The 26,211-nt window shown below is 35.7% G+C and overlaps 1 protein-coding gene across 3 annotated transcripts in view; it reads right to left on the bottom strand.

Moving 5' to 3' along the window:
* Positions 1 to 1,480: 1,480 nt before the first annotated feature.
* Positions 1,481 to 26,211, bottom strand: part of NCAM2 (neural cell adhesion molecule 2) — a 285,939-nt gene continuing 261,208 nt past the window's right edge. For 2 of the 3 annotated variants that reach the window (XM_040576190.1, XM_040576175.1), the window contains exons 16-18: positions 11,705 to 11,909; positions 7,882 to 8,001; positions 1,481 to 2,566 (exon numbers count right to left, since the gene is read on the bottom strand). In XM_040576190.1, coding sequence (XP_040432124.1) covers positions 2,455 to 2,566; positions 7,882 to 8,001; positions 11,705 to 11,909 — 437 coding nt within the window. In that variant the 3' untranslated portion in view covers positions 1,481 to 2,454. Of the gene's footprint in view, positions 2,567 to 7,881; positions 8,002 to 11,704; positions 11,910 to 24,788; positions 25,408 to 26,211 lie in introns of those variants that run through there. The other variant, XM_040576184.1, reaches the window with a different exon arrangement.

The following is a 26,211-nucleotide window of genomic DNA, read 5'->3' as shown; positions in this document are numbered from 1 at the left end:
AGGCCATGCAAGTCTTTTGTATAAGTCTGAAGAAAAAGTACTAAAATTGTAAATGCAACTACAGTTGAGCCTAGGAAGGATTAGCCCTGCCCACATTGTATAGGAAACTTGTGCAAATGATCGTGCTGGCTTCAGAAAAAGCACTGTTTGTCTAGTGAACCTTGACTTATGTGAGTATGCACAGCACCACCTAACTTTGTTTTGACAGGTAGAAGAGGAAGGAGGTCTCCTACCTTCATCCTCACCCTGGTAAAAATACTGCATGAGATAATGTGGGTTGCAGATGTTCAAGTCACACCATCTGCATTCACCTGCTTGAATATTCCAGGTCCCTTCCTTGCATGTCAATAGAGGGATAAAGCCCAGTTGCATATACATACTTTGTAGAAAGAATATATATTCACATACATAAACGAGACAACCATTTTTCTTAATTATTGATTAGGGGACAGTCCTGCTCATTGTGTACTTACTCAGAAAGAAACAGGACAGAAATTTAACAGGCAAGCAGCTACTTGGTAATACTGCCTGCACAGTTCATGGGAGCAACAATGAGAGACCATAAGGGAGTATCTTCATCTTTCTTTCATCCAGAAGTAGTGCCTTAGCATTGAAAGAGACCTCTCTGCAGCAGTTTTAAATTGTTCTCTTTCATGACTTTTGTCCTACATTGCTCTTACCCATTCTTTTCACTTTGTTTTTTGTGGGAACTTGGCCTCTTATCCTAGCCACACCAGCATTATGCCTCTGTCCTCAACTACTTGGTTCATTGTAACTTTTTTCAAAAGCAAGGAAAAGTTGGAAAAAAAAACCCACAAACAAACATAAAATTAGTTGGGATTGAAAAATAAGAAAGATACGTAAATTAATTATATCCTCATTAACTGTTTCAAAAGCACTAATGATTGGGTTAAAAAGAAGGTTAACCCGCCATTTTCCCCAAATTTAAGGACATTCTTTTACTTTTCACTTTCGGCTTTGCTGCACAGAAGTCAACCACTTTGCCATAACTACAAAATATCAGCGAAGACTTGATAACATTCTGTGTGAAATTAGGCAGTTTAAGTACTGCAAATATGAGATAAATTTAGATATAGCATGGAGAAGACATAATTTGCCGAGTAAAGCTACACTTAAACCTCATGACTTAGATGTGGAGAATCCACAAAGTACTGTACAATTTGATCCCGACAAGTAGAATTTTCTAATCTAGTTTCCTGTGGTTTATCTACTCTTTCCAAAGCAAGAATTTGAACAGTTTGGTAGGTGTGGATACACTGTGCTGAAATGAAAACAAAATGTATTACTCAAATTAGTGACACCATTAAATCAATAATAATAAATAAGAATGAATTTTTCATCAAATAAATTAGCCAAATTTTCAAGTAGTGCATATTAGCCTGAATAATAAAAAAAAATTATCTTAAAGACTGCTTGACAGGAAAAAAAAAATATTTGGCCTCATACAAGATGCTTAATAAGCCCAACTTTAAATATTTCACATACTGATTTGTGGTGAAAATATATCTACTACTGTATAATACAGTTTATCCCTTGATTAAATGGTTATAACTAAAAAAAGACTGAATACTGTATAATAAATACATTGGGGAAACTAATGTGAGCTTGTGTTATAAGGTTTCATTTGAAGCCAAAAGTTACCAAAAATGAGTTTACTTTTTGCATATTTCCTGCATTCCAGTTTATACACAACCTTCCAAACATTAATATAGAAAACCAGACATTCTGAAAATCCTGGGGCCTTTCAGAATCACGCTCACATAGTTAGGATGAGACCAATATACTTCCACAAAATATTCAGCCATTTTGTTTTAAATCTGTACATCATGGTTATCATTTTTTTTATTATACTAGAAAACCCAGCTGAAACTGCAGATGTAGCTGGCTCTGTGCTGTTGAAGATGATCTATGTTTTTTTTTGTTGTTGTTTGTTTGTTTCAAGTGATATGCACAGCTTGAATGACTACTGAGTGTCTGCCAGTGCCAAGGTCTTAAATGTTGTACTGAGACTTTTTTTTTTTTTAAAGGCAACCTAAACTTTTGCTTTATTATAAATGGAAACAAATACAATAATATATGGCACTTTATGTATGTAGCTTGCACTGTAAGATCCGGAGACCTGATGTGTGGTTAGGGGTGCTTTGCAAAGTATTCTTCTAAATAGACATACTTTTTTCATATAATAAATTACAGTTCTTATTCTGAAGATTTTTCAAATTTATACCATGGAACTCGGTGTCAGCAAACCTACATACTAAAACCATTAACAAAAAAAAAAATAGGAACTGTAGACAGAAACTGTTTCATCATATGTACACATGTACTAACTATTCCAAGCTTAAGTTTCTCAAGAAATTAAGGTCAGCTGTAAAGTTTTGGTCATGGGGTTGCTCCAATCCAAATGCATTATCCAGACAGCTGTAGTATATCTTTTTATGCTTTGCTATCATCTTCTTTTGACTGGATGATGTCATTAGCAACTTTGATTTCTATGGTTTCTGGATTTAAAGCTTCTTTTCCATTTTCTTCCTTTAGTGGCAGCTTCCTGTCAGAAGAAAGGAGAAATCATGGTAGTTAAAAAACACAACAAATTATCTGGAATTTAAGTCTACAGTATGTACATTGTTAATACAGCCCATAGTGTTTATAAAAAGATAATTGAAATAATTTACAATTGTTTTGAGTATTAGTGTTCTTACTCTCAAAGAAATTCATACTAATTCTTTCCAGTTCTGTAAAGACAGAAAAAGCTAAATGGCACATGATAAGCACATTGTTGCTGCCCAAAATAGTTTCTTCAATAAGACAAAAGAAATAATAGAATGCAAAATAGCCAGCTTCTATAATTCTATGAACGTGACCCAAGACATTACTGAGGTATGTGTTCCTTAAGATACTGCTAAACGCACAAAGTCAAATCTTTTGCTGAATCTAGATTTTTTTTTTGTATGTTTCCAACTGTAAATGCAGTTGCATATGAAAGAAGACATCTACCATTGGAGGCTATGCCAAGACACAGGTAAAGGAAATAATGTTTTCTAGCTCAAGGAGGTAATGGAGGTTATTCTTTACAAACTTCTACAATTTATTTTCGCTAGATCACACAAGCTATGTGCTTTACTAAGTTATAACTTTTTTAAGACTCAGTTTGTGAGAAATGGCACAATGAAATGGCACAATAAGAAGCTGTCTACTTACATTCATCCCTGCGATAAAAGCTGTTCATGTTTGAATGCATGAAGACCTTCAGCTAGTATTTTAATTCCAGAAATGGTCTAAAGATTCCTTTATTTTAAAATCCTAAATTCCAATGCCAAAAGAGTCCTGCACCCTTACTTTATAGGAAAGACAAAACACTGATTTCATTCAAAAACTTCTTGAAAATCATAGATTCCCTGCTACCAGTAGTTAGCTGTCAAAAATGTATCTGTGAAAAATATGTATGGTTTAGGCAGATGTTCCTGTAATAACATCTCCTAGGCATAGTAGCTGTTAATCCTGATTCCAGTTTGGGTTTGCTTTCTGTTTTTTAACTAGGGAATAGTATGCATATGCCTTTTTTCATTCATAACAACTGTTATGAAAAATGTTTCGGTAATCTTCCACTGTGATTGCTTTGATGTCCCAAAGAGCACTAGACTATTCCAAACCTGCCTGAGGAATCCCTTATGGAATGTCTTGTAATAACAGTGTTTGATAACAATAAATAAAACAAAGCAATACCCAAATTCCCAGTCTTATATTTAGGCTGGCTGAAACGAACTGGTAAGTTGCTATTTATGAAGAGGTTAAACAATAACCATAACCTGTATCTAAGAAAAATCAAAGAGAAGACTAACTTGTTCTATTATAGTAAAATATGTGGAATGTATATCAGCTGTCTGGCTTTGAACACAGAGGGAGTTGTTTAGTAATTGTTTGTTTCACATGGCACACCCAAAGGAAACAGATTTCAGCCCACAACACGACACCTGGAAGAATGGAAACAGCAGAATCAACACAAATCTATTTTTAAAAAAAGATAAAACACTGTAGCAGAGGAAGCATGGCTCATGAAACACACCTGTGTTAAAGGCCTATAATGCAAAACAATCCGTTTAAAAAAAATCACCATATTTAATTAAGTTTCATATAAAAGCAGAGTAATTTCTGCTAGGACAAGGAATAATGGCTTTAAACCAAGAGATATAAGGAATAAATTGTTTACTATAAGGTTGGCGAGGCACTGGAACAGATTTGCTCAGAGAAGCTGTGGATGCCCCATTCCTGGAAGTGTTCAAGGCCAGGTAGGTTGGATGGGGCTTTGGGCAATCTTATCTAATGGGAGGTGTTCCTGCCCATGGCTGGGGGGTGGAACTGGATGGTCTTTCTTTAAGGTCCCTTCCAACCAAATCGTTCTATGATTCTATGAAAGGGAGGGAGTATTTACTCAAAGTAATAACTGGAGATTGACAGAATATATCATATGTAAATTTAAATAAATTACTTTTGGAGAAGTAGATTAAGAACATGTCACAAATAATTTACAAGTATTTGAAATAGGAAGATATTGCTAAAATCCTACTAAGGATACCAGATATTACTGAAATCCCTGTTTATGCAAACAGTATGATAAAGTTAGTCTTGCTTTACATGCCAGCAAGAAGAGCAGTAAAATGACTTAGAGGTAAACAAAATGTTTATAGGCTTTCCTCATTAAAAAGTCAATACAGAATTATTTGACCTTATTTTTTTTAAACACTTTTGACTATGACAACATTTTTGCTGTTTTGAAATTTTCCTATCCCTTTGTTTAAAATACTAATTCATATTTAATCTCTATTATCTGATTCAATAATTTCCTGCTTTAATTAACTAAATCAAGTTTAAATGTTTAAATTACATCAGTTTTATTACACCTAATTATTGTTTATCTATGCCTATTTGAAATTTTTTTTTTTTTTATTTTTCAGCTGTGAAAACAGTAATTCTTTCAAATCTTAAAGCATTTTATAGTAAAAGCTTTTTGGAGGAAAAAAAAAAAAGACTGGCAAACCTCAAAAGGTTCTTTTGTTTTTATCAGTCAGTGTCTGTTATCAATCAATAATAATATTTACTTCTTCTAGCACTGCAAGTGGCCTAAAACTACAATACTCTGCTGACAAAACCCACACAAGACTTTAACTAGAATATTTACTTCTCTGTTAGATGACTAGGAAAATGACTCCAACCTATTTTGATACTAAAATTCACCCAGATTCATTAATACTAAGCAAAACTCCATCAATACTAGAAATATAATATCAGACTAGGAATGTAATTATAGTACTGTGTTGCATGTGGCATTTTCATCATGTTACAGAAATATAAGAAACGCGTGGCTTAAATTGATTTCCTGATAGTATTATTAGAACTTGTTACTTTCAGGTAAAAGTGCTTTTTGCTAATCTGTCACAAATGAATTCCAAACATGGCTTTAACAGAATCACCTGAGTTAGAATAAATGAAGATTACTCAGTAATATGCTGAGTAATGTAACAAAAATATTCCACTATTGTAAAACAAAATAATCTTTTTGTTAATTATTTCACAAAAATGCTTAAATTGCATTTAAATATCTGAATATCATTTTGTTATTATTCAAAGTGTCCTTGGGTGCATCAAGCACGGCATTGCTAGTTGGTCACAGGAAGTGACTGTCCTGCTCTGCTCTGCGTTGGCACGGCCTCACCTTGAGTACTGTGTGGGACAGCACTCTGGGGACAGCGACAGGACCGGAGGGAACGGCATGGAGCTGGGACAGGGGAGGGTCAGGCTGGGTGTTAGGGAAAGGTTCTGCACCCAGAGCGTGGTCGGGCACTGGGACAGGCTCCCCAGGGCAGTGGTCATGGCACCGAGCCTGCCGGAGTTCAAAGAGTGTTTGGACAGTGCTTTCAGACACATGGTCTGATTTTTGGGTAGACCTGTGTGGATCCAGGAGTTGGACTTCAAATGATCCTTGTAGGTTCCTTCTAACTCGGGATATTCTACCATTCTGTAAAGTAATATAGTGCCTGGATTTATGTTTCTTGATTGTACCAAAAAAAAAAAAAGTCTTCCTGAAAGTTAGGCACAAAGTTAGGTTGACTCTGCGGTCAAGAGACAGGTATAGCATAGACAGATCTCTTATCCTGAAATATTTTTTCTCAGATACATAGGACATGCCTGTCTCTCTCTGTTGAGTACAAACTTGACATAATTTAAATTTTTTAATTGAACACTTACCTTGTATGTCTTTGACTAAATTGGCCAAAATAAATCCCGCGTTGTATGAACACTGCCTGATTCATCCTTCAAACTCTTCCCTCCTACAAGCTAAGCTCTTTGCTCCAAGATCCCTGCTGGTCATCTTTGCCCCCCCCGGGGTATGACCTGGCTGATATAGCACCTGTTGTTCACAGTGTGCTTGTGTGTTATTCTCACCTAGAGACTTAGTTCTACCCTATTGCATCCTCCGTTCCTACAGTGGCATCTCACCTGTAACTTATATTTCTTCTCTGCCTCATCTGTTATGACTAGTGTAAGCAGGTCTTGCAGTGCGCCCCCAGAGCCAGTGTCCCTTCAGATGTCCTGCCTGCATGATGCTTTTCTTGTTTCGTCTTTGGTTTTGTGACACTGTCCTGAATCTTTAGCTAACCCATCTGACCTCTGTCCAGCTGTGCCTTGCACATTAGTCGCCTTTTGCCATTAGTTGTCAGAGAAGAAATTGCCAAGAAAGAGTCATCATTATTAATATCTTTCAGCAGTCCTATTCTTCCAGGGACATGATACCCATCAAACTCCTAATCAGTTGTCCCAATGATTTAGCTATTTTTCCTGCCACCAGTAACTGATTATTTTCCCCCCATTAAGATAATAAAACATTTTTGATCTTAACTTTCTTGTATTTCACTCCTGACAGCTGTTCTAATGACTGGGAGACATGGAAAGAAGTGAACTTAATTTTTCCTTGTATCGTGTCCCTTGGGAAATGCATGTTATATATTTGCAAGATCTGGTTCAACAGTTAGTCTTGAAGACATTGAACAATTTGGCACTGGTGCCTAAGCTGCTAACATATCCAAAACCCACTGGAGCTTGTACAATGTTTATAGCTACATCACTATGACTCCTTAGATAACTGGGTTCTCTGCAGTACCCCTCAATACAAATTCTAAGTATTTTTCAGAAGATTAAAGAGAAAGGGACTGTCCTACAAGAACATTCTCTCTTGTTAAAAAATACCCCGTAACTCCATCAAAGACTGGGGCTCTGTACCGTTTGATGAATAGGCCCTTCAATGCTCACCCTCCAGCCCCTCAGCATTGCGGGCAGAGCTGGGGCAGCAGTGGTGTGTGGACCCACATCCCATCAGGGCCGGGCATGGGCTGCTGAGAAGCCTGGAGATGATGGGCCATGGGCAGGGGGGCTGTGGGGCAGTGAGGGCAGGGCAGGGCTGCCTTTGCCTCCTGGGTGCTGGCATCAGGTCTGTCTTCATCCAGAGCAGAGAATGAGCACCACGGGGGTCAGGGCAGCAGGGAGGGCCAGAAAATTTCCCTGGGTACTTGCTAACCTCCAGGTATGCTGGAGAACTCCCACTACAGTGGTGTTGCCATCCTGGGGCTGGATAACGCTAGGATGTGGTTGTAGTCTGGGTCACAGAAAGAAGAGAGAAATATCTGGTGATAACCTTGGCTGTTGCATTTAGGGTACAATGGTTTTGTGTGACTACTGTAAAAAAATCACACTGGTGAACTGCATTGCTGCCATACAAGGTTGTTGTGTACCTCTCTCCCTCCCATCTTGAAGGCAGCCTTGTAGCTAGGAGTCCGGGTCAGACTGGGGAAAAATCAGGCTACTTACTCTGGTTCTGTGAGGGGAGTTGTCTCGTTTGGCTCATTTACTGGGCTTCCATCTTCATGATTGGTAATTCTTTCATCCTCCGTTCTCATTTCCACTATTGGCTCTTTTGATCCATCTTTCCTAAAAATTATTAGAAGAGCCTTAGTCTTTATCACCATATTAACCACATACATTGCACTTAACTAATTATCAAGATCTTTTCTTTCAAAAGTAAGCAAATAAAAGGTAGAACTAATTATTGATGATTAACACCACTGAGACGCATTTAACAGTGTGTTCCCAATTCCTTGAAGTCTTCAAAGTACCCTGTATCCATGGCTACTTACTCCAAAAACATCACGGATTAACATCTCAAAAGAGCATTTTGTTTATGACTAAGTAATAAGACGATGACCTCTTCATGGGAATAGACATAAACTTGGCCAACTTAGTATAGTAAATATAAGACTTGATGCCCAGTTATGCTTGAATTTTTTGGCAGTATAAAGAGCCTTTCTAGTAGCATAAACATAGCACAAGTGTGTTTTTATCTTCTGAGATTCTGACAATCCCAGCTGTCAGAGCAGGGCAAAGAGCCCCTGTGTGATAAGAACCTAGCTTGCTCTATTCAGGCAGGTAGAAGAAATTGTTTCCGTATGAAAATTCCCCCATTTTAGGAACAGATGCTAGTTTTCCCCACGTAAAGCAATGAAAAACTTTTGTGTCTATTGGACAATGAACTGTAAGGAAAACATAATTGTGAGTATTGTCATTACAGTTTTGTTGATAATATGGACTTCATATGGAAAGCTCTGTTTGCTTCTACAGAAGTATTGGCAATATTATTATTGATTAATAATAACTAGCACATACTTTTAATCTCAAAAGGCAGATCAAAGGATATCCAAGATATATCTGATATTTTCAAAATAAAACCTCTTTCCATTTAAATATTTAAAAATTCCTGACTTCAAATCAGGAATTTTATCCTGTAACTTTATCAGCTGCAGTCTAGAAACACAGGGTAACTGAGTTACAGATGAACAACTGCTTTTGTATTTAACAGACTATTTTCTGGAACTGTCACATTCTATAGAGCAGTCAGACTGCCATAGCAAAGTTCTAGTTAAAAACTTGTCTAATTTGTATCTTACAGTTTTGCATAATTTCTGAGATGATAATGTTTAAAGAGGCTGTTACAACAACACCAATCTATTCAGGAAGTACCTGGAAAACCTGACCATCCTCTGGTAATTATACTCAAAGAAAATCTTTATAGACTAATAGGAGTGTTGCACAGATAAACGTGTAACCAAGAAGTGGACTGGGGAAGGATTCAAAGGTACAAGCCTAAAATACGTACACACACACACACACATATATATATATTTTTTTCATGGTATCATGATTTGTGTGTGATACCATGCACATGTGTGTATGATAGCATGCTCATTTCTGTAGATGATGCACATAACTGAGGCATTTAATTTAGGTGCTATGTAGACTTCTACATAGCTGTTTGATAACATTTCTATACAGTTACAACTGGATTCATGGCCGCTTCATATCTATGAAAAGATACTGGATCATAATAGTCCAGTCAGTGGAGGGAACGGTAAGTTCTGCTTGGTTTGTCTGTACATGTACGGTCCTATGGACAAATGTACATGATTGCATAATTGAGCAACTGATCTATAGAGAAAGTACAAACTGTATAACAACTAAAAATTCCACCGAGGGGAAAGCTATTTGTAGGAAACATATCTTGCCATTTCAGTTCCAGGTGGCTATGTGTATGCTATATGTGTTTTATCATCTGCATCCGTTGCATATGCAAGGTAATTAATGACAATAGATTACCCACCAATCAAAATGCAACAAAAAAGTACCATAAAACTGCTCAAAAATTCAGAATGTGAACTGACTTATTCAAAAGAGGGAAATGTCTTTTAGAGAATGGAAGTTGGCATGAAATAAATTAAAATTTTGACTCTTCAGGACTGTCTTGAAATTTTATACTGACAGATTAAGTAGAGAGCAGGCTAAAATAAGAATAGTACCAAGTATTTAAAGATCTGGCTCACTGAAAACCACACCAATAAGGAAAGAAATATAGTTAAACAGGATAGCTGTTCTTGTAAAAGAAGTGTCATGGAGGAATCGATGTTAAGCAACTGTTTTATGCTTTGCTGAGACAGCACTAAGTGGCATTTGTGTATCAGATGTTGATAGCAATGTATAGATTGCTGTCAAGTGACATTTACAACCGTAGCTCCCTAAGGTCTTCCCATTCAGAAGGGGTCTCTACACCAATTCCTGGTACCATGGCACCAACGCCATGCTCAGTAGGAAGCTGAACCTGAGCCAGAAGCTTCAAATGCTCACTCTATTAAACAGGAGACACAGGCTTCACACAATAGAAAACTGCGTTATTCTTTCCTTTACTATAACCTGTGGTCAGTTAGGAAATAATTGTTTTATGGCACAACCTCTCTTATTCAGAAGCATTATTTGACGTAAATACTGTGTGCCTGCTTCGGATTGTTTTGGTTCTGTGAAGCTGTTTCAAAAAGGGTTAAGATCCCAACCAAGAAATGCAATCAAGTTACCTCAGAAAAATGCAGTCTCTGAATGACAATAACCAGAACTAAAACCACAAAAGGGACTTTTACACTTCCGCTATCAGCAACAGAGAAGCCTAGTGCAGCTGTGAATACTAAGTGCCACCAATTTGATCTGCTCTACAAACAGCTGGGGGGGAAGGACAGATCTGTGAAGGTGCAGCGTAATGAAGGCCTGACTGCTGGGAGAACTACAGCACACAGGAATTGAACCTTGTGGAGCTTAAGCCACAAAACACAGCACTCTCAGATATTACAGTGTATGCATAAAAAATCCTTTAGATGAACATAATGAGGACATGAAGCTGACATATTTAGTAAATAAATGGAACTGCCTAAAACGAGAAGCCATAAGTAATCTTCTCTCCATCTTACCTTTTGAAAACCCAGTAAACATTGGGTCTTAAAAGCCCTATTATTTTACACAATCAGTACTTGAACTGTTTAGTCAGGATCTTGCTATCATTTAAGGAAACATACTTGCCCATAAATGACCATTCAATTCCCATTTGTCTGATGAAGTAGCCACTATACGAGGGCATTTGTGAGAATCAGGGTTGTTCTTCCCCGCTTACTTTTAGCAATCATTAACTGTTGCTATGAAGAACAATTACACTTACCCGCATTTCAGCCACATCCATCTCGGCACTTCTATTTTTAAAAACAAACAATACTTGTAATTCCAAAACTCTATGGGCAAAACCCAAGATTTTCCAGCAATAGCTATATTAAAGAAGAGAAACTATTTCACATATTTTCCACAAAACCATGTGCTTTACTCCCAGATTTACTGGCAATGCCACAACCATATGCTGAGTTTTTGGGTGTTAGCAGCTCAAAGATGGATTGGTAGAAATGTAGAAATGGAGTTATAATGCTCTTTTACCTGTTTCTCATGAGCCCAAGATATGCCTGTATCTATTAAAGAACTGTGATTAATTTTATTTTGTGTCAGAGTAGCACAAGCTGCACAAACAGGCCATCTTAAAATGAAGTATGATCTATATATGATCTTTTCTTTTCTTTGTCTTTTTTTTTCTTTTTTTTTTTTTTTACTTTGAGGCAACATATGTTCACAAGCAATTCAGTACATTTCAGGGAACGCTTTTCCAAGTAATAGAAACTTTTAATGACAAACTGCAAGATGGCCATTAAGCAAATATGAGTAGAACAGCCAGGTTTCTCTTTTAATAACGTTTCTAAAATAAGTAATTAATACTTACAAGTAAGCAGCCTTTCCTTCTTCCAGTTCTTTGCTTTTTCCACTTGAACCACTCTTTTTCCCACAAATCCTCCTGGTAATGCACATTAGCAATCCACATTGTCGTAAAAAGAAGCAGCTGACATCAGTCACCACAAGGATTAACAAAAGGGCTGCCACTCCCAGGCCGATGACAGCACGAAGTCCAAGACCGTTAAAAAGAGTATCTTGAAAGAAAGAAAGTGAGAAATTATTAATAAAATTAATTCCAAAGAATAACATTTTCTAAAGTTTTCAAGTCACAGATCAGGAGGCTAAAAGATGTTTATGAATACACCATTCAGAAGCCAATGGAAACAGTCCTGAAAATTAAGCATGCATATAATCTGCTTAAAAAATCATGACCCACCTTTTCTACATAGTATTTTTCCATTACCAAAATTCCAATATGGTCACAAACCATAAATCACATTATTTAATAACAAATAATATCATAATTTAACATTCCAAGACTGAGTAGTAGGTCAGTATGCAGCTGAAGAAAAACATTTAAATGATAGCAGCAGAATAACAGTTGATGTAAGTTGTCATCTTCCCCATTTCAAATGTAATTAATTAGCCATGGGGCTAAGCAGAATTACTGAAAGGTTTAAGAGAGTGCTAAAACAGTATTTATTTTTGTAAAGGTCATTTTTTAAATTACAGTAGAATGAAAAAGTCAAAGAAGAGTTTTTTCAAGCTAATAGTCTGCAAACAGTTGCATAGTGTCTTAAATAAATTAGTGTGACGAAAACTAGGCATATTATTAAATGGTTATAGGGCCAGGACCTCATCTTCTGTAGTTTAGAACATTGAAATACTTTCATATACTTCAAAATAAACATATTCCACACTTGATCTTGCCTTCTGTACTTGTATTATTAAAGCTGCTTATGTAATTTTACATAATTGATGTAAACAGCATTTCCAGTGTCAATGGAACATGGCGTTGGGTTAAGAAGTGATTTAATGACACAAATGCCTGCTACAATAGTTTCACCACCAAGTGAAGGACATGTTTGTAGTAACAGTATTGCTCCTTTGTAAAAAGACAATCATATTCATTGTCATAGTTGTGGAGAAGACTTTGTTTTTAATTTCTCAGCTCGGTATTGGTGACTTAAGTATTTGACTGTTGCATGTTTTTCTATTTCTTTATGGTTGATACATTGACTTTTCATTTAGCATTCCCCATCCTTCCTACTGCCCTATTGTCCTAGTTTTCCTACTTGCAATTCATGTCGATTTCTGTTTCACATTTCAAAGTCTGATTTCTTATGATTGGCAATATTATTCCAAACATCTGTATTTCTTTCCTTTATCTCCCACACCAAAACGAGTGACAAGAACACGGCCACATCCTATCGCAGAGTGTGAAACATTGCTGGCATCAGCCTTCTTAGGCTCTTTATGTCCTTTTTTCTTGTGAAGATAGGCAGAAATTGGAAATGAATATCTGTTATGTTTTATTTTTGATACTAATCAAGCTATATAAATTATATTAAAAAAATAAAACAAACAAAAAAAAACCCAACAACTTTATATTCATCTTAATTTTGTTCTTTCTTAAATTACTGGGACTTTGTATTGGTCTGCCCACAGAAGTCGGTTGTAAAACTAATGCCAATTACTATTAAAGAAGGCTTAGACTTTTCACGACTGCTTTCAAAAATCATATCCTAATATACCTTTGGTATCACAATAATGTAAGATTTTGGATTAGTATCATATGATATCAACAGAAGTACCAACTTTTTGACTAGATTAAATGCTAATGTCATACTATATGTAGCCTTCAACCAAATTTGAAAAACACCTTTGTTATCAAAAAGTTTTGCCCTTAATTAAATTGGGATTAGCTTTACTGTGACAATTCTTAAAAAAACAAAACAAAACAACAACAAAAAAACATTATAAGTAGCAATGATTTTAAATACAATGTTCCATTATGTACCAAATGGAGTCAAAATACTAGTTCCACTTTCTGCTGTACCACAATAACACATTTATACATCTAGTATTTCTTTTCCACGTTGAAAGGTGTCCTGGTTTCAGTTAGGACAGAGTTAATTTTCCTCCTAGTAGCTGGCAGGGTGCTATGTTTTGGATTAGGATGAGAAGAGCGCTGATAACATGCTGATGTTTTAATTGTTGTAGAGCAGTGCTTACACCAAGCCAAGGACTTTTCAGCTTCTCGCTCCGTCCCGCTAGCGAGCAGGCTAGGGATGCAGCAGGAGCTGGGAGGGAACAGACCCAGGACAGCTGACCCAAACTGGCCAAAGGGGTATTCCATACCATCTGACGTCATGCTGAACAATATATAGGGGTGGCTAGCCGGGGTGGGGGGCGGGCCGGCTGCTCGGGGATAGGCTGGGCATCGGCCAACGGGTGGTGAGCAATTGCATTGTGCATCACTTATTTCGTACACATTATTACTATTAATACTATTATTATTATTATTATTATTGTTGTTATTATTTTTCCTGTCTACTGTCTTTATCTCAACTCACAGGCTTCACTTTCCTGTTTCTCTCCCCCATCCCGGAGAGGGAGGGGGGAGGGTGAGCGAACGGCTGTGTGGTGTTTGGCTGCCAGCCGGGCTAAACCACAACAAAAGGACACATTTTAAACCACACCAATTCAATATCAACATGGGTGAAATAGATCTTAACATTATTTTGGAGAGGTTTATTGTCTACTTGTCTTAGTAATCTAATTAGAGTGAAGGCTTTTAAAATACTGATAAAAAAAAAGTGTAAATTCCATAGTTCTGGGAATTTTCATTATAATTTGTCAAAAATATGCTAGATTTAAAATAATGTGCTTTTTATTATATTAAATATGACACATATAATACACCATGTCATGAAAATGAAGGAAACTGCCAACTTTAAACAGTCACTTCACTCATTCACTCCTTCAAATAAGATGTTATCAATGAATAATCTTATAGAAATAAGATTATAAAACTTTCAGCAATGCAATGAAAAAATGAAGCAAGATTCTATAAATCTCATGGAAAGTATTGGCAATTTTAAAATTTTCATTTATTCAATAAATTGTACTTTTAATTTTTAGTAACATAATTGAACATTTTAAATATATATGTTATTTAAATAATAGGAAAGAGCAATGAAAAACTTTGGCAAGTAAAGCAGAATTTCCCAGTGAAGAGAAATAAATAGAAAGATAAGTTTTGTGGACGCTCAAATTTAAATTCAGAGTAAATTATTTTTAGGAGTCTAGGTCAGACACTCTCATGGGAAGCATTAGAGTGAGAACCACCATCTAAATGTGTACAATGTACTGGTAAATTTCGTCCACAGAAAACTAAAGCTATTGCTTCTGCACAAAGAGACAGGCACTTTATATGCAACATTCATATATTGAGACTGATGTTACATGAATGTTTATCCTTTCACGTGACAAGTTCTCTGTACTCTTACAGAATCACAACATATACATTCAACTGCTTATGCAATAAAATAATAATTGCATACAGTATATAAAGTATCCAGCTTGAACGGGGAAGTTGGACAAGAACACCTCTAGAGGTCCCTTATACCCTTAGTCATTCAGTGATTCTAGGTTTTACTGAAAAATATTCAACTGAGCACCTTTTTGTGCTTTTCTTTCCTTCCCCTCCTCCTTAGCAGAAATGGATTAAAGGAAAGGGATGATTCTATGTAGCCCTTAAATTTTCACAATCATTTACATTTTTAAGGGGAAAAAAAAAGCAATGATGTAAAGTACTTTCCTAAGCTCATAGGGCTCATGTAAGCTCATCTGACAGCTACATTTGAATGGGTATGAATGAGTGTGCATTACGGGATACTATGCTTGAAGGATTATCCTTTCTTTCAGATAGGTCTGAAGCTAAAGTTAGGACTACTTTTGAGCTACATTGGTTGAAAATTATGAGTTAGAGGAGGAGTTTGAAAATACTGCACTGGGTAGTGGCAGGAAAAAAGAATGATCTTGTTTACCATCTTCTTGAACTGCTCTGTCACATTCACTGTTACATAGGCTGTCCAACCATGATGGTTATTTCTGGACTACCTATGAAAGTTTTCTTCAATTTTTATCTGATCTGGAACTTTTCTTAGAATCAAAGGCTTCTAAGATTCATATACTTATTCAAAACCTCTAAAAAGATAACATAGATTTTTAAAAGTCAGTATCAACTGATGAGCATCTGAACAAACATAATATAGTACCAAAAAGTTAAACAGCTGTAGAAGGTCTTTTCTACCAGTTAAAACTACAAAGGTGGAAGGCCAAGACATTGCCAGAAGACACTAAAGATCTAAATAACATGTACATCATGAGAAAAACAATAACAGCAACAACAAAGGAATTTACCAGAATTGTAAAAATTCCAGGCAGGAATGTGGATCTGTGATACAGGGCCATTCCAGATATAAAAAATGTATACAAATACTCTGAGATGTGTGTTAGAGGCAGAGTATTGCAAATACTCAATGGCTAGTTTTTCATTTTAATCATTGAAATTATTCATTTGTTGTGAGATACTTTGAAATGCTTCCTTATTCTCTTTGGGGATATAAGAACATTCAAATTTATACATATTAAGAGAAAATAACTTCTCAGTTTTTAGCAGCTATAGAAGACTCATTATGTCAAATAATTATGTCTGATATATATATTTCACTGTCTTTTAATGCTTCTTTGCATTTTCTTGCATTGAAATTGGATATATCTCAAGTGTAGGACTTGCATGACTTTGTTTACTGCATGTCAAAGCATCCTCCTACTCCGTTTTCCAATAGGAAATGTCCCAGAGATGTTTAAGGGGAGCTGTTGTGTGCTCTGACTCCTTTGGTGTGTGTGATCAAGATGCAAGGACTGTGCAACACCCAGCAAATCTCTGAAGTTACACATACCCAGAGTGAACTGTGTCTTGCATACTATGTGAGGGAAACATGTACTCAGATTTACCAGTGAAGCCCTACAGAAAATGGGATGATGCTAGAAAGCAATGCTTAGCTTCGTACAAGAGCCTCCTTGGCTCTTGCCTTACTGAAGGCTCCTATGCCTTACTGAAGAAAAAATCATGGGAGGCAAAGAGGAGCAAACAACCAGTGACACAGTGACACCCCCCGTCCCCATCCGCATTCTCCCCCCTTCTCCCCCCCCGCCCCCAATAATTTGTCTGACGTAGCCAGAGCTGTGTGAGCTGCCTTCAATGATTTAAAGCAATAAAACCTGGCTCCTGAGCTAGCTAAGTGCCCAGCAGCTACACGTCCATCTTCAGATGAAACAAAAAATTCAATACAATTGCAGTTTCAACTTTTAAACCATCATTATGATTCTGTGCAAACATTTACTGGAGGAATGTATGATGGGAAAGAGACCAATGCAATAATTAAGGTTTTTCTCTATCCTGTTCCTTAATATGAAAAGATGGTAAGTTTCCATCCAGCATTAATTTCAGTGTGTTTTTTTTTTTCCTTACTGATTTTTCCTACAACTTCCTACTAGGACAGATACTGCTGCAAGGCAGTGTACAAGCACATGAGGATGTGTGTGCTCTGCACTGCATGAGTAACGTGGTCTGACACACACTTGACACGCAGCTTTGAAAAATAAGGGGGCAGTATTATCGATCCTGATGTAACTAAGACAAGTGAAGGTTCCCTCTAACTTTCTTCGGGCCACAAATGACGCATCTTCACCCTGAAGGAACTGCTGACCAGTTGGCTCATCACCGGCAGCTGTGGATGTGAGCCTGCCCATGGTGGAGCTACGGTGGGCTCAGTGGCAGCACCAGGAGCCATGAAGAAGAGGCTGTGCACCTTAGGCAAAGATGCACAGGAGGGACGGGCGTACTCAGTTTAGAGTCTGTAATATTATCGACTTTAGAGACGTGAGCTACTGAAAGCCGCATGTCTAAAATTGTACCCATCAGAAATGTTACACTTTTCTGACACTTTGAGTGGAGGAATTTTTCTTTACTATGGCAGAGATGCTCTAGTCAAGAAGTTTTCTGAAATGGACTTTTTCCTCTAATTTTAGAGGAAAATCTCTTTTATAACTCTTTCTGGGTACAAAGTAGTACTTGAATTCTGACTGACTCTAATGGCCCCTGACAGCATTTTTTCATACGAAGGTGTCTTAAACAAGATGTAACTGAAACAGCTAAATAAAACAATTTTTGTAATATAAATCACAACTCAAGTATGCTTGTCAAGGATGTCTTGTCTGTGTCTGCTGAGGGATAAGAAGGCAAAGGAAAGAAGGCCATGGTAATTAGAAAAAATTTGCTTGGTTTTGAACTGAAGATATTCTTTGGAGTTATGCTTAGTTATTTTTTAAGCAAAGTTGTAGGAATTATTCCTGGCATCATCAAACTATCTTCAAGGAGCTTCAGAAGAATCTCTAAAGAGTTGTCAGATAGCTACAGCTCCTTCTTTCATGTATTTACTCTGTAGTGAAAAATGTTTATTTATTTAGCCATTGCTCACTTCTTTGGGAAACCCCAGCAAAAACAGGGAGGAAGTCCCCCCCTCTTTCTGTGGAGGTGGCAGCCATACAAGGCCAAGAGGAGAAATTCAGTTCCAAGTGCTTCACACTTCAGCCAGATAATCAACATATTTTTCTCAGTGTGTTCGAGGCAGAAAAGCCAAGTAGGGAAAAACCCTTGCACTTTACAGGTGTGAGAAACGACTGCTTTCTGCTTTCAACATAGCACAGCTAATGGTGAGGGCAGAAGCAGTCTGGCCTTCCTGCACATTGAGGAGGATAAGGCTCTGTGAGGAGAGCAGCTTTGTGCAGCCTGTGGCATCAGCTCTAGGCCCAGGTGGTTAGAAGGCCTTGGGGAAATAACCACATTACTGCAACCCCCTTTCCTCAATCCAAACTGACAACAGATTTACTGACCATGTCACTTGGAGGAATTTCTAAGAACCTGTAAAAAGTAATTACGATTGACATGGGTATTGAAAAAAGAAAATACAATTATGGGTGTTTTGAGCACTGTTATTGCATAAAAGATCAAAGTTATTTTTACTGTGCTAATTGGGAGGATTCAAAACATACTGTACATATACCACTGAGACCTGAGAGATTTTTGCATCTTATGCTGGATGACAGCTGTAACCAGAGTAATATAGTCAGGAGGCCTGGAAAAGTAGAACTATGCTTGGGTTGTGTTTGAATTGATAAACTATTTCAGGCTTGACAACACTTTCTTTTAGCTCTTTACAGAGGTAAATGCAAACACAGCAGTTCCAAGCACACAAGTTTTACTTGGAATAATATTTTAAATGTATAATTATTGCATAGCATTGGCTATAAAGAGAGAAGCTTAATATTTTAAGTGTTGCCAGTACTTGGTACATGTTTTCACTTGAAATATTTACACTGATACACCTATAAGTGTCAGCAGAATTGCACATAGCAAGAAAGTCAGGTACCACTACAGTTTCTCCTAGTACAAAACACCTGCATTTTGGGATACATCTGTTTCAAGAAGGCAGATTAAATCAGCATGGATCAAATGCTCAGTGTATTTATACATATATTTCACATATTTGCTCTATTAGTTGAGTAGTATGGCAACCACCTAATATGAGCCAAACTAAAAAGCGGGGAATTCTAATCTAAGTATTTTCCTTTTTTGAAAAAAGATCTATTCACTATTGGATAAAACATTGAGGTTTACTGTAGGAAACTAAATATTGGTACAAAATTAAAAAATCTCTTCAGTTACAAAATAGACAATGTAGACAATACAAGAAAGTGTTTATCAGTAATAAAGAAAATACAGATAGAAATGCTTTAAGTCGGTTTTGTTTATTACAAAAATGAAGACAGAAGTTGCATAAAAATGAACTTTGAACAACAGATGAAAGATGCACAAAATTACATACATTTCTTGACATCGTGTTTGGAAAGATGCTGAAGAACTTTACATTTACACTATGCACACATTATTCAAGAACAAAGCAGAGAGATGACAGTAAGTATTGCATGCATAAAAGAAACCAATGGAGCAAAATAGCAGTGAAACGTGAATGAGATGAAATGAAACCGTATGTCATCGTTTTACAAATTAAACCATTTTAATTTAAATATTTTTTTTTAAATCGCATTTTATATTGTTTTTAGGAACAAGCTTACAGAAACTGTAGTGCTTGCAACATTTTCCACATAAGTAGTTTTTGGTAAATTTTATATATTTTTAAATGTAATTCTGTGAGAAATATACACTTGGCAAGATTTCTTTTGCTTGTATTATAGCTCATTTAAAATGCATTATTATTAAAATTACATGAAAATTACATTTTCATTAGGAATTGCCCCTACAAATGTGTTAGGTTTAAAATAAATATTCAGAACAATTAATAAGAATATCACACTGTGTAATGGGACTATGATGACATGAGTGACTACTGTGTTTTCTCAGGACTTCAGAATATATAAAAATGAACAAAAATGGATATTCCTACCTCAGCTACTTAGTGCTTGTAAAACATTTTTCTTAACATAGCTCCCAAGCATATGGCTTCCATACAGATTCTGCTTCTAAACTGGCAAATTTGGTAAATTTTCTACACTTGCTATTTGAAACTATTGACTTTATTAGGATGTTACCAATGGCATTAGAAGAAATAGGATTTTCCCTCTAAGATTCCATCACTTACACTTTAAGTCCACTACGTGTGTATTAAAAGGAATCTCCAGTTTTCCTGTATATTTTGAGAAATGAAATGGATGAAGTAAAATGTGAGAAAATCAAATGAGCTCTGAATGTAGCACAGATTTCGGTGATGCCATTACAGACCTCAGAAGCTATGTTTGTCTAGATATTGTTCAAATTACTTCCTGAAAGTCAGAGTTTTTTTCCCTCTTTCCCCTAAAAACCCTGATGAAATGAGCAATTAAAATAATCAACAACAGATTGGAGACTATTAGCCCAATAACAAATAGTATATGCATCTCTATTAACTCTTAAAAAAAAATAAAATTATTTTGATTAGCTATCAATTTGTTTTGCATTTACATACACACATGAGTAGAGCTATAAAATTTAGTGCAATGAGCTTTGCATGCTAGAAACAAAATATAGTAAGGCCAAGGAATCTAATTGAATATTGGTCATAGTCACTTTTTTTTTTTTTTTAATTAAACCATTGCATCTGTTTATTTTCTATCTATTTTTCACATGCACATGATATTTCTTACGTTAGTGTTTGGCCCTATACTTCCATCAAAACATTACATGGAATGTTGATTTGTTCTTTAGTGATAGTATATTTTATATATCCCATAAAACCATACAAACACATATTTTCTTTCTAATACATGCAGTATGTGTGTCTTTTTCTGAACAATATTTTCCTATTTATATAGACAGCAATTTATCTTCTATGAACTCTACTGTAATAAATAAAGGATCACTTCTGAAGTTGTATTATGCAAATCATATGACTCATAAATTTAGGAACTTGTCAAAACTCAGGAAACAAGAAAGACAGCAACTAATATCTGATTAGGAATGAAGGCAGCCTTAGACTCAAAAGGTTGTAAATCAAAATACTGTTCTTTAGAGATAATACTGCAATATCAAATAATAATCATTATCCTCCTTTAAGTTTCTGTGCCATCAATTTGAATTTAAAGCATACGTTCAGTGCAGAACATTTCAGGCCTTCAGTCTTACAGACAGTTGAATATTAACATTTCAAAATATGTGATAATGTTGAAAAAATTGTAAGACTGTCATTCACCATTGACTGTATCAATCATAAGATCTGAAATTCCTTTTACAATTACTATATTTAAAGGAACAAATTTAGTTATCTAACATTTATATACTAATGACAGCAGAATATCAAATTAAGTTTGAGAATATATATTTTTCATTTTAATACAGTTTAAGCTACAATTCAAAAGCTGTTGAGTATAATTTAATTTGCTAATATCTGTTTTAGCTTCTTTCCCCTTCTTGTCTGTAGGAAGACAAGATTTTAAGATCTGTCTTCCTGTAGACTGTACAAAATGTTGTAAAATAACCTTATCCTTATTGTTTTTAAAAGGGAGAACAAAGATTTTTTTTTATTATTATTATTTTAAGAGAAATACAAACAAAATTGTATTAGTTATTCATCTCAGGAGATACATTATCCTCTTCCTTTTGTCATTCTCATTACAGTAGAAGGGGCATTGTCTAGAACTGCCTGGCTCTCCTGTAACAAAATCCCTACAATATTGTCTTAATTCTTCCTCTTTGGACTTTGATGTGAAGAGTAGAGCCAAAAGAACAACAATATATTCAAAATATCTGATAACCTCAAAATACATAAAGCAGAAGAACCTAAATTGGAGCTGACCTAAAATCTCTCACTTAACAGGGGAAACTTATGTAACCTACTATCAGTTAGAAAAATAAGAACTAATCCAATTTTTTTCTCTTTATCCCACTGGCATTGTGACACTGAATATAAAAGCCAACTTGTCATTCATAATGTGACATAAAGCTTCTGAAATTTCTCACAGCTTTTTGTTAGCCCTTTTGTAATATGCTTGGAGAGCTCAGAGTTGGTTACTCTCTAATCATCTGTCTATCATTTACGTTACAATCTTCTATATCTATCTATCTGCAATGGCAGAATGATTTGCTAAAATAATGAATTTTTTACTAGTAAAGAGTATTTCAAATATTTAACAAGAGTAGGTAAATGACTTAGTAATTTGCATTTTTCAACTTAAATATATATATGCCTGCAGTAGTCAGTCCCCTCTCTCACTTTATTAAAAATCAGTAAGAACAGAGACATATATGACATGTTAAATATATGATAAAGAGTTTAGTAGAAGAGCATAAAGGTCGTGAATTTTAGGAAAGTAGGATAATGTTGCAAAATAAGGAAATACCATGATTGTGTTGACTGTGCAACCTTACTGAGACAGCATTTTATTTTCCATTTTATGAGATCATCTCGGAATTACTCTGGACATTTTATTTCCCCAGTGACAGGTGCTCACTAGTCTGACAGTGTCCATAATTCGGTTTTCTATATTATTCAGCACAGCACTCTCTCTATACTGTGCCCACACGAGAAAGTTCTTATCCTTAAATACATCTGGTCCCTACCTTACAATGGGATCACAATGTAGAAGGGCCGTGACTTCAGGCAACAGCCTCTTGAAAGGATTTGCTGCTCCCCGGTCTAACAAGGCACCACAGTGTCTGTGCACCACTGTGCTTCTGCAAACAGAAGCACAGTGATCTTTGGAGCAGATCATGGTGTGCTTGTGCTGAAGCATGCACAGCGGAGAACAATTCTCTGTTGATCAGTTTAGACTGAGATTTTCAGAGATTATAAGGCCAGACTTTGGCAGGTTTTTTTTTTCTTTCCCCATGGGAATACAACCATCATCTACTTTCTAAATATTCACCAAATGTCAGTTCTTGGATTGTAAGTACAGATGTACTTGCAGATTTTTTTGTTTTGTTAACACAGGAAACAAATGACAATAATGGTAACAAAAACGTTCACTGTTGGGATTTTAGAGATAGATAGAAAAAATAAAAGCTTTTTGCAAAAGTTCCTGCCTGAGACATTTCTTCCTCTGAAGAAATTTACCATAAGCAATAGCACTCGTCAGAGTTTTGCTCAAGTGAAAATGTATTCTCACATCTGTAAGTTTTTGATAACCGTTAACTGCAGCTAGCAGTTCCAAATCATCTATATCACAGTTAAACAGAAATGTTTTCATTAAAAAAAACCACAACACTTAACATTAAGATTGCTAACGTTCATTCATTATTTCCTATAGGTCCAATAAGCACTTCAATATTTAACAAAGCATTTGTTATAGAAATAACAACTATAAAACTAAATAACAAAGTCAATGTGTATATTCACATTATGCATGGAAAAACAGGCTTTCACACAACTGACTGACTGGCAGCCGAAAGTTTCGGCTCTTACAAAATCAGAATAGAAGTTTCGTTCTCCTCCATGCTACGCAAGGCACATGTCAATGTAATTCAGTTCAAATAAGTGCAATGGCATTGGGTTAAAGTCATAAAGCACAGTGGCAAGAGATGCGGATGAAACAGTGGCCCTACTTAACACAGTGAATGTTTTTCTACAGATTACGACAAAACCAAGAATGGCATTTGCTTGAATTCCAGCTACTTCATTATACTAAGTATGTACCCCCCCAAAAAAAGTCTTTTTGTCAATAAATTAAAATAGTCTTCAGATTTACACATATGCATTCTGAGGACAGCTTACTTGTGACATGAGCCAGTTTTCTAAAATGTTTTTTGTTTGTTATAGGTGGGAAGAGGTGTCATTAATGATGTTTTAAAGTAAAGACTTCCAAGAGTAAACAGAAACTGGCAAAACTGACCGTGATCACTGATTCTACGAAATAAGAATATCACTTCCACTGGTGAAGATATATCAGAATTTAAATTTGACCACATAATTCCAAATTTACAAGCTAATGGTAATAAACCCCAAAAGAAATGAACTATAAGGAAAAAAAACATGTACTGCAAATTTATTATTTCTGCTATGTTTAGCACCAACTTGAAGGCAAGTATCCTAAAGTAAATATTAAATTCCGTCTTAGCTCTATAGCGCATTGCCTTCTTTGCTTAATTTGCATGCAGCAGAGCAGTGAGCTACAAAATTAGTCAGCTACGTAAATTCCAATATCAAATATATACAGGTAAGCTTCTATATGGATTCTTACTTAATGAACTTTATCTGAGACTTTGTATATATCATTCTATGCTTCTACATTCTACGTAAAATGTCTTACATTTTAGTATGTGAAATAGGAAAAAGGCCTTTACCCATTCTTTACTGAAGGTCAAAATTAAGCTCCCTGGAGTCTCGAGACTAACAAATGCAATGAAATGGAATGTGTGGCACTGTTCCAGTTTCAAGAAGTAAGTTTGGAGGGCAGGGACTTATTTTATGTGCTGAGATATGGCTGCAGAGAGGCACACAAAGTCTATGAAATTTAATTCTATGAACTGAAGCAATTCATACATTAGAAATCAGAGATTTATTTTTTTTAATCTTGTAGAAAGTACAAAACATGTTTTATATTAAGCACAGTTTTAAGTACATTTTGGAAGGAGCTTGTATAAACACAACTCTGTGAAAGGGATTAATACAGAATCAAAATGCTCTCATGGAAGACCAGTTGATGGTGTACCTGGGAAGCCATATGACTCAGAATGTTAAAGTCTATGCATAGATTTCTTATGACCAAAGCAAAATTTAGAAAACACACTGATCAAAACAAACTGAATGGATCACATTCTCCAGCTTCTGTCAGACAGAAAAGCCAAGCATAATCTATTGAATTTGTCACAGAACTTAGAAGTTTCCAAAAAAAAAAAGTTGAAGATTTTTTCATGCACAGACTGAAGTAGTTACACCATTTAGGGTCTTAACTTGGAACGGAAAGTTTAGAAGAGCTATAGAAAAGCATGTTTTATTTATTTTTACAGGTCTGTGTTTATTTTCCTCTAAATATTAAATTAAGAAGGAAAGAAAGATAACATTGTTTGCCTCATAAAACAGCATCAAAACATGCACCAGGAACTTATGACTACAATGAGAGAGAAACAAGCAGCATTCAGCTGCAGAGACTGGCCTCCATTTTCACGTCTAGTAGCTTCACAGCATCTTTCTGTGTGGACAAGAATTGTTATAGAAAATTAAGACTATGAAAAAGAAAAAGTAGATAAAGCTTTAAAAACGAAGTATGAAAAGGGAAAAAAAGGGTAGTGGAAAAGAAAAAAAGAAAAAATAATCATTTCACTACTTACATTGTGCCAAAGACAGTCACTTGAAAGACATCATTCTAATAAAAACATTAAATTATAATTAAAGTGTGTATGAAATTGTAATAATTGAAGTATTTTGGAGTTGTAGAATGGTCAAATCTGGATACTAAAATATTCAAACCACAAAAAGTATGTACCTTAATAGCAGCAACATGGTTCTTCACAGTAGTTGAAGTGTCAAACGCTTTGTTCTAACTTTAAAACAATTTATTTAAGCACTTAACCTGAAGCATGTGACCAACCCTCTTGAGTTTCCCTTCAAAAGATCCGAAAATATTCAGCCAAGCCCAACCTAAATACAAGCTTTCATGTGTTTCACACTGGAGGTACTTGGAACTCAAGAAACTACAATGCACACAACTACAATCAGAAATAATGGATATTTGAAGCAACAATGAACAGCAGAATGCAGGCTAAAAGAAGAAACTGTAAAAAAATAAAAGTAAATAATTACATACAAAAAAAAAGGGTTTCGAGCATGCATGAACATAAAGAAGCAGAAACTTGATAAGATGTTTCTTCTTGCCAATAAGTTTATCTCATTTCTGAATTATTGTAGGAATCAAGAATGGACCATTGTCAAAAGCTGGCCTTAATAATATGGACATAAGCCCGATTGAAATACCAATGCAATGACCAATGCAATT

Source organism: Cygnus olor, chromosome 1, assembly GCF_009769625.2.
Source record: "Cygnus olor isolate bCygOlo1 chromosome 1, bCygOlo1.pri.v2, whole genome shotgun sequence".
Taxonomy (NCBI): domain Eukaryota; kingdom Metazoa; phylum Chordata; class Aves; order Anseriformes; family Anatidae; genus Cygnus; species Cygnus olor.
The sequence above is the reverse complement of the archived record's forward strand: the minus strand, read 5'-3'. Positions and strand labels throughout refer to the sequence as shown.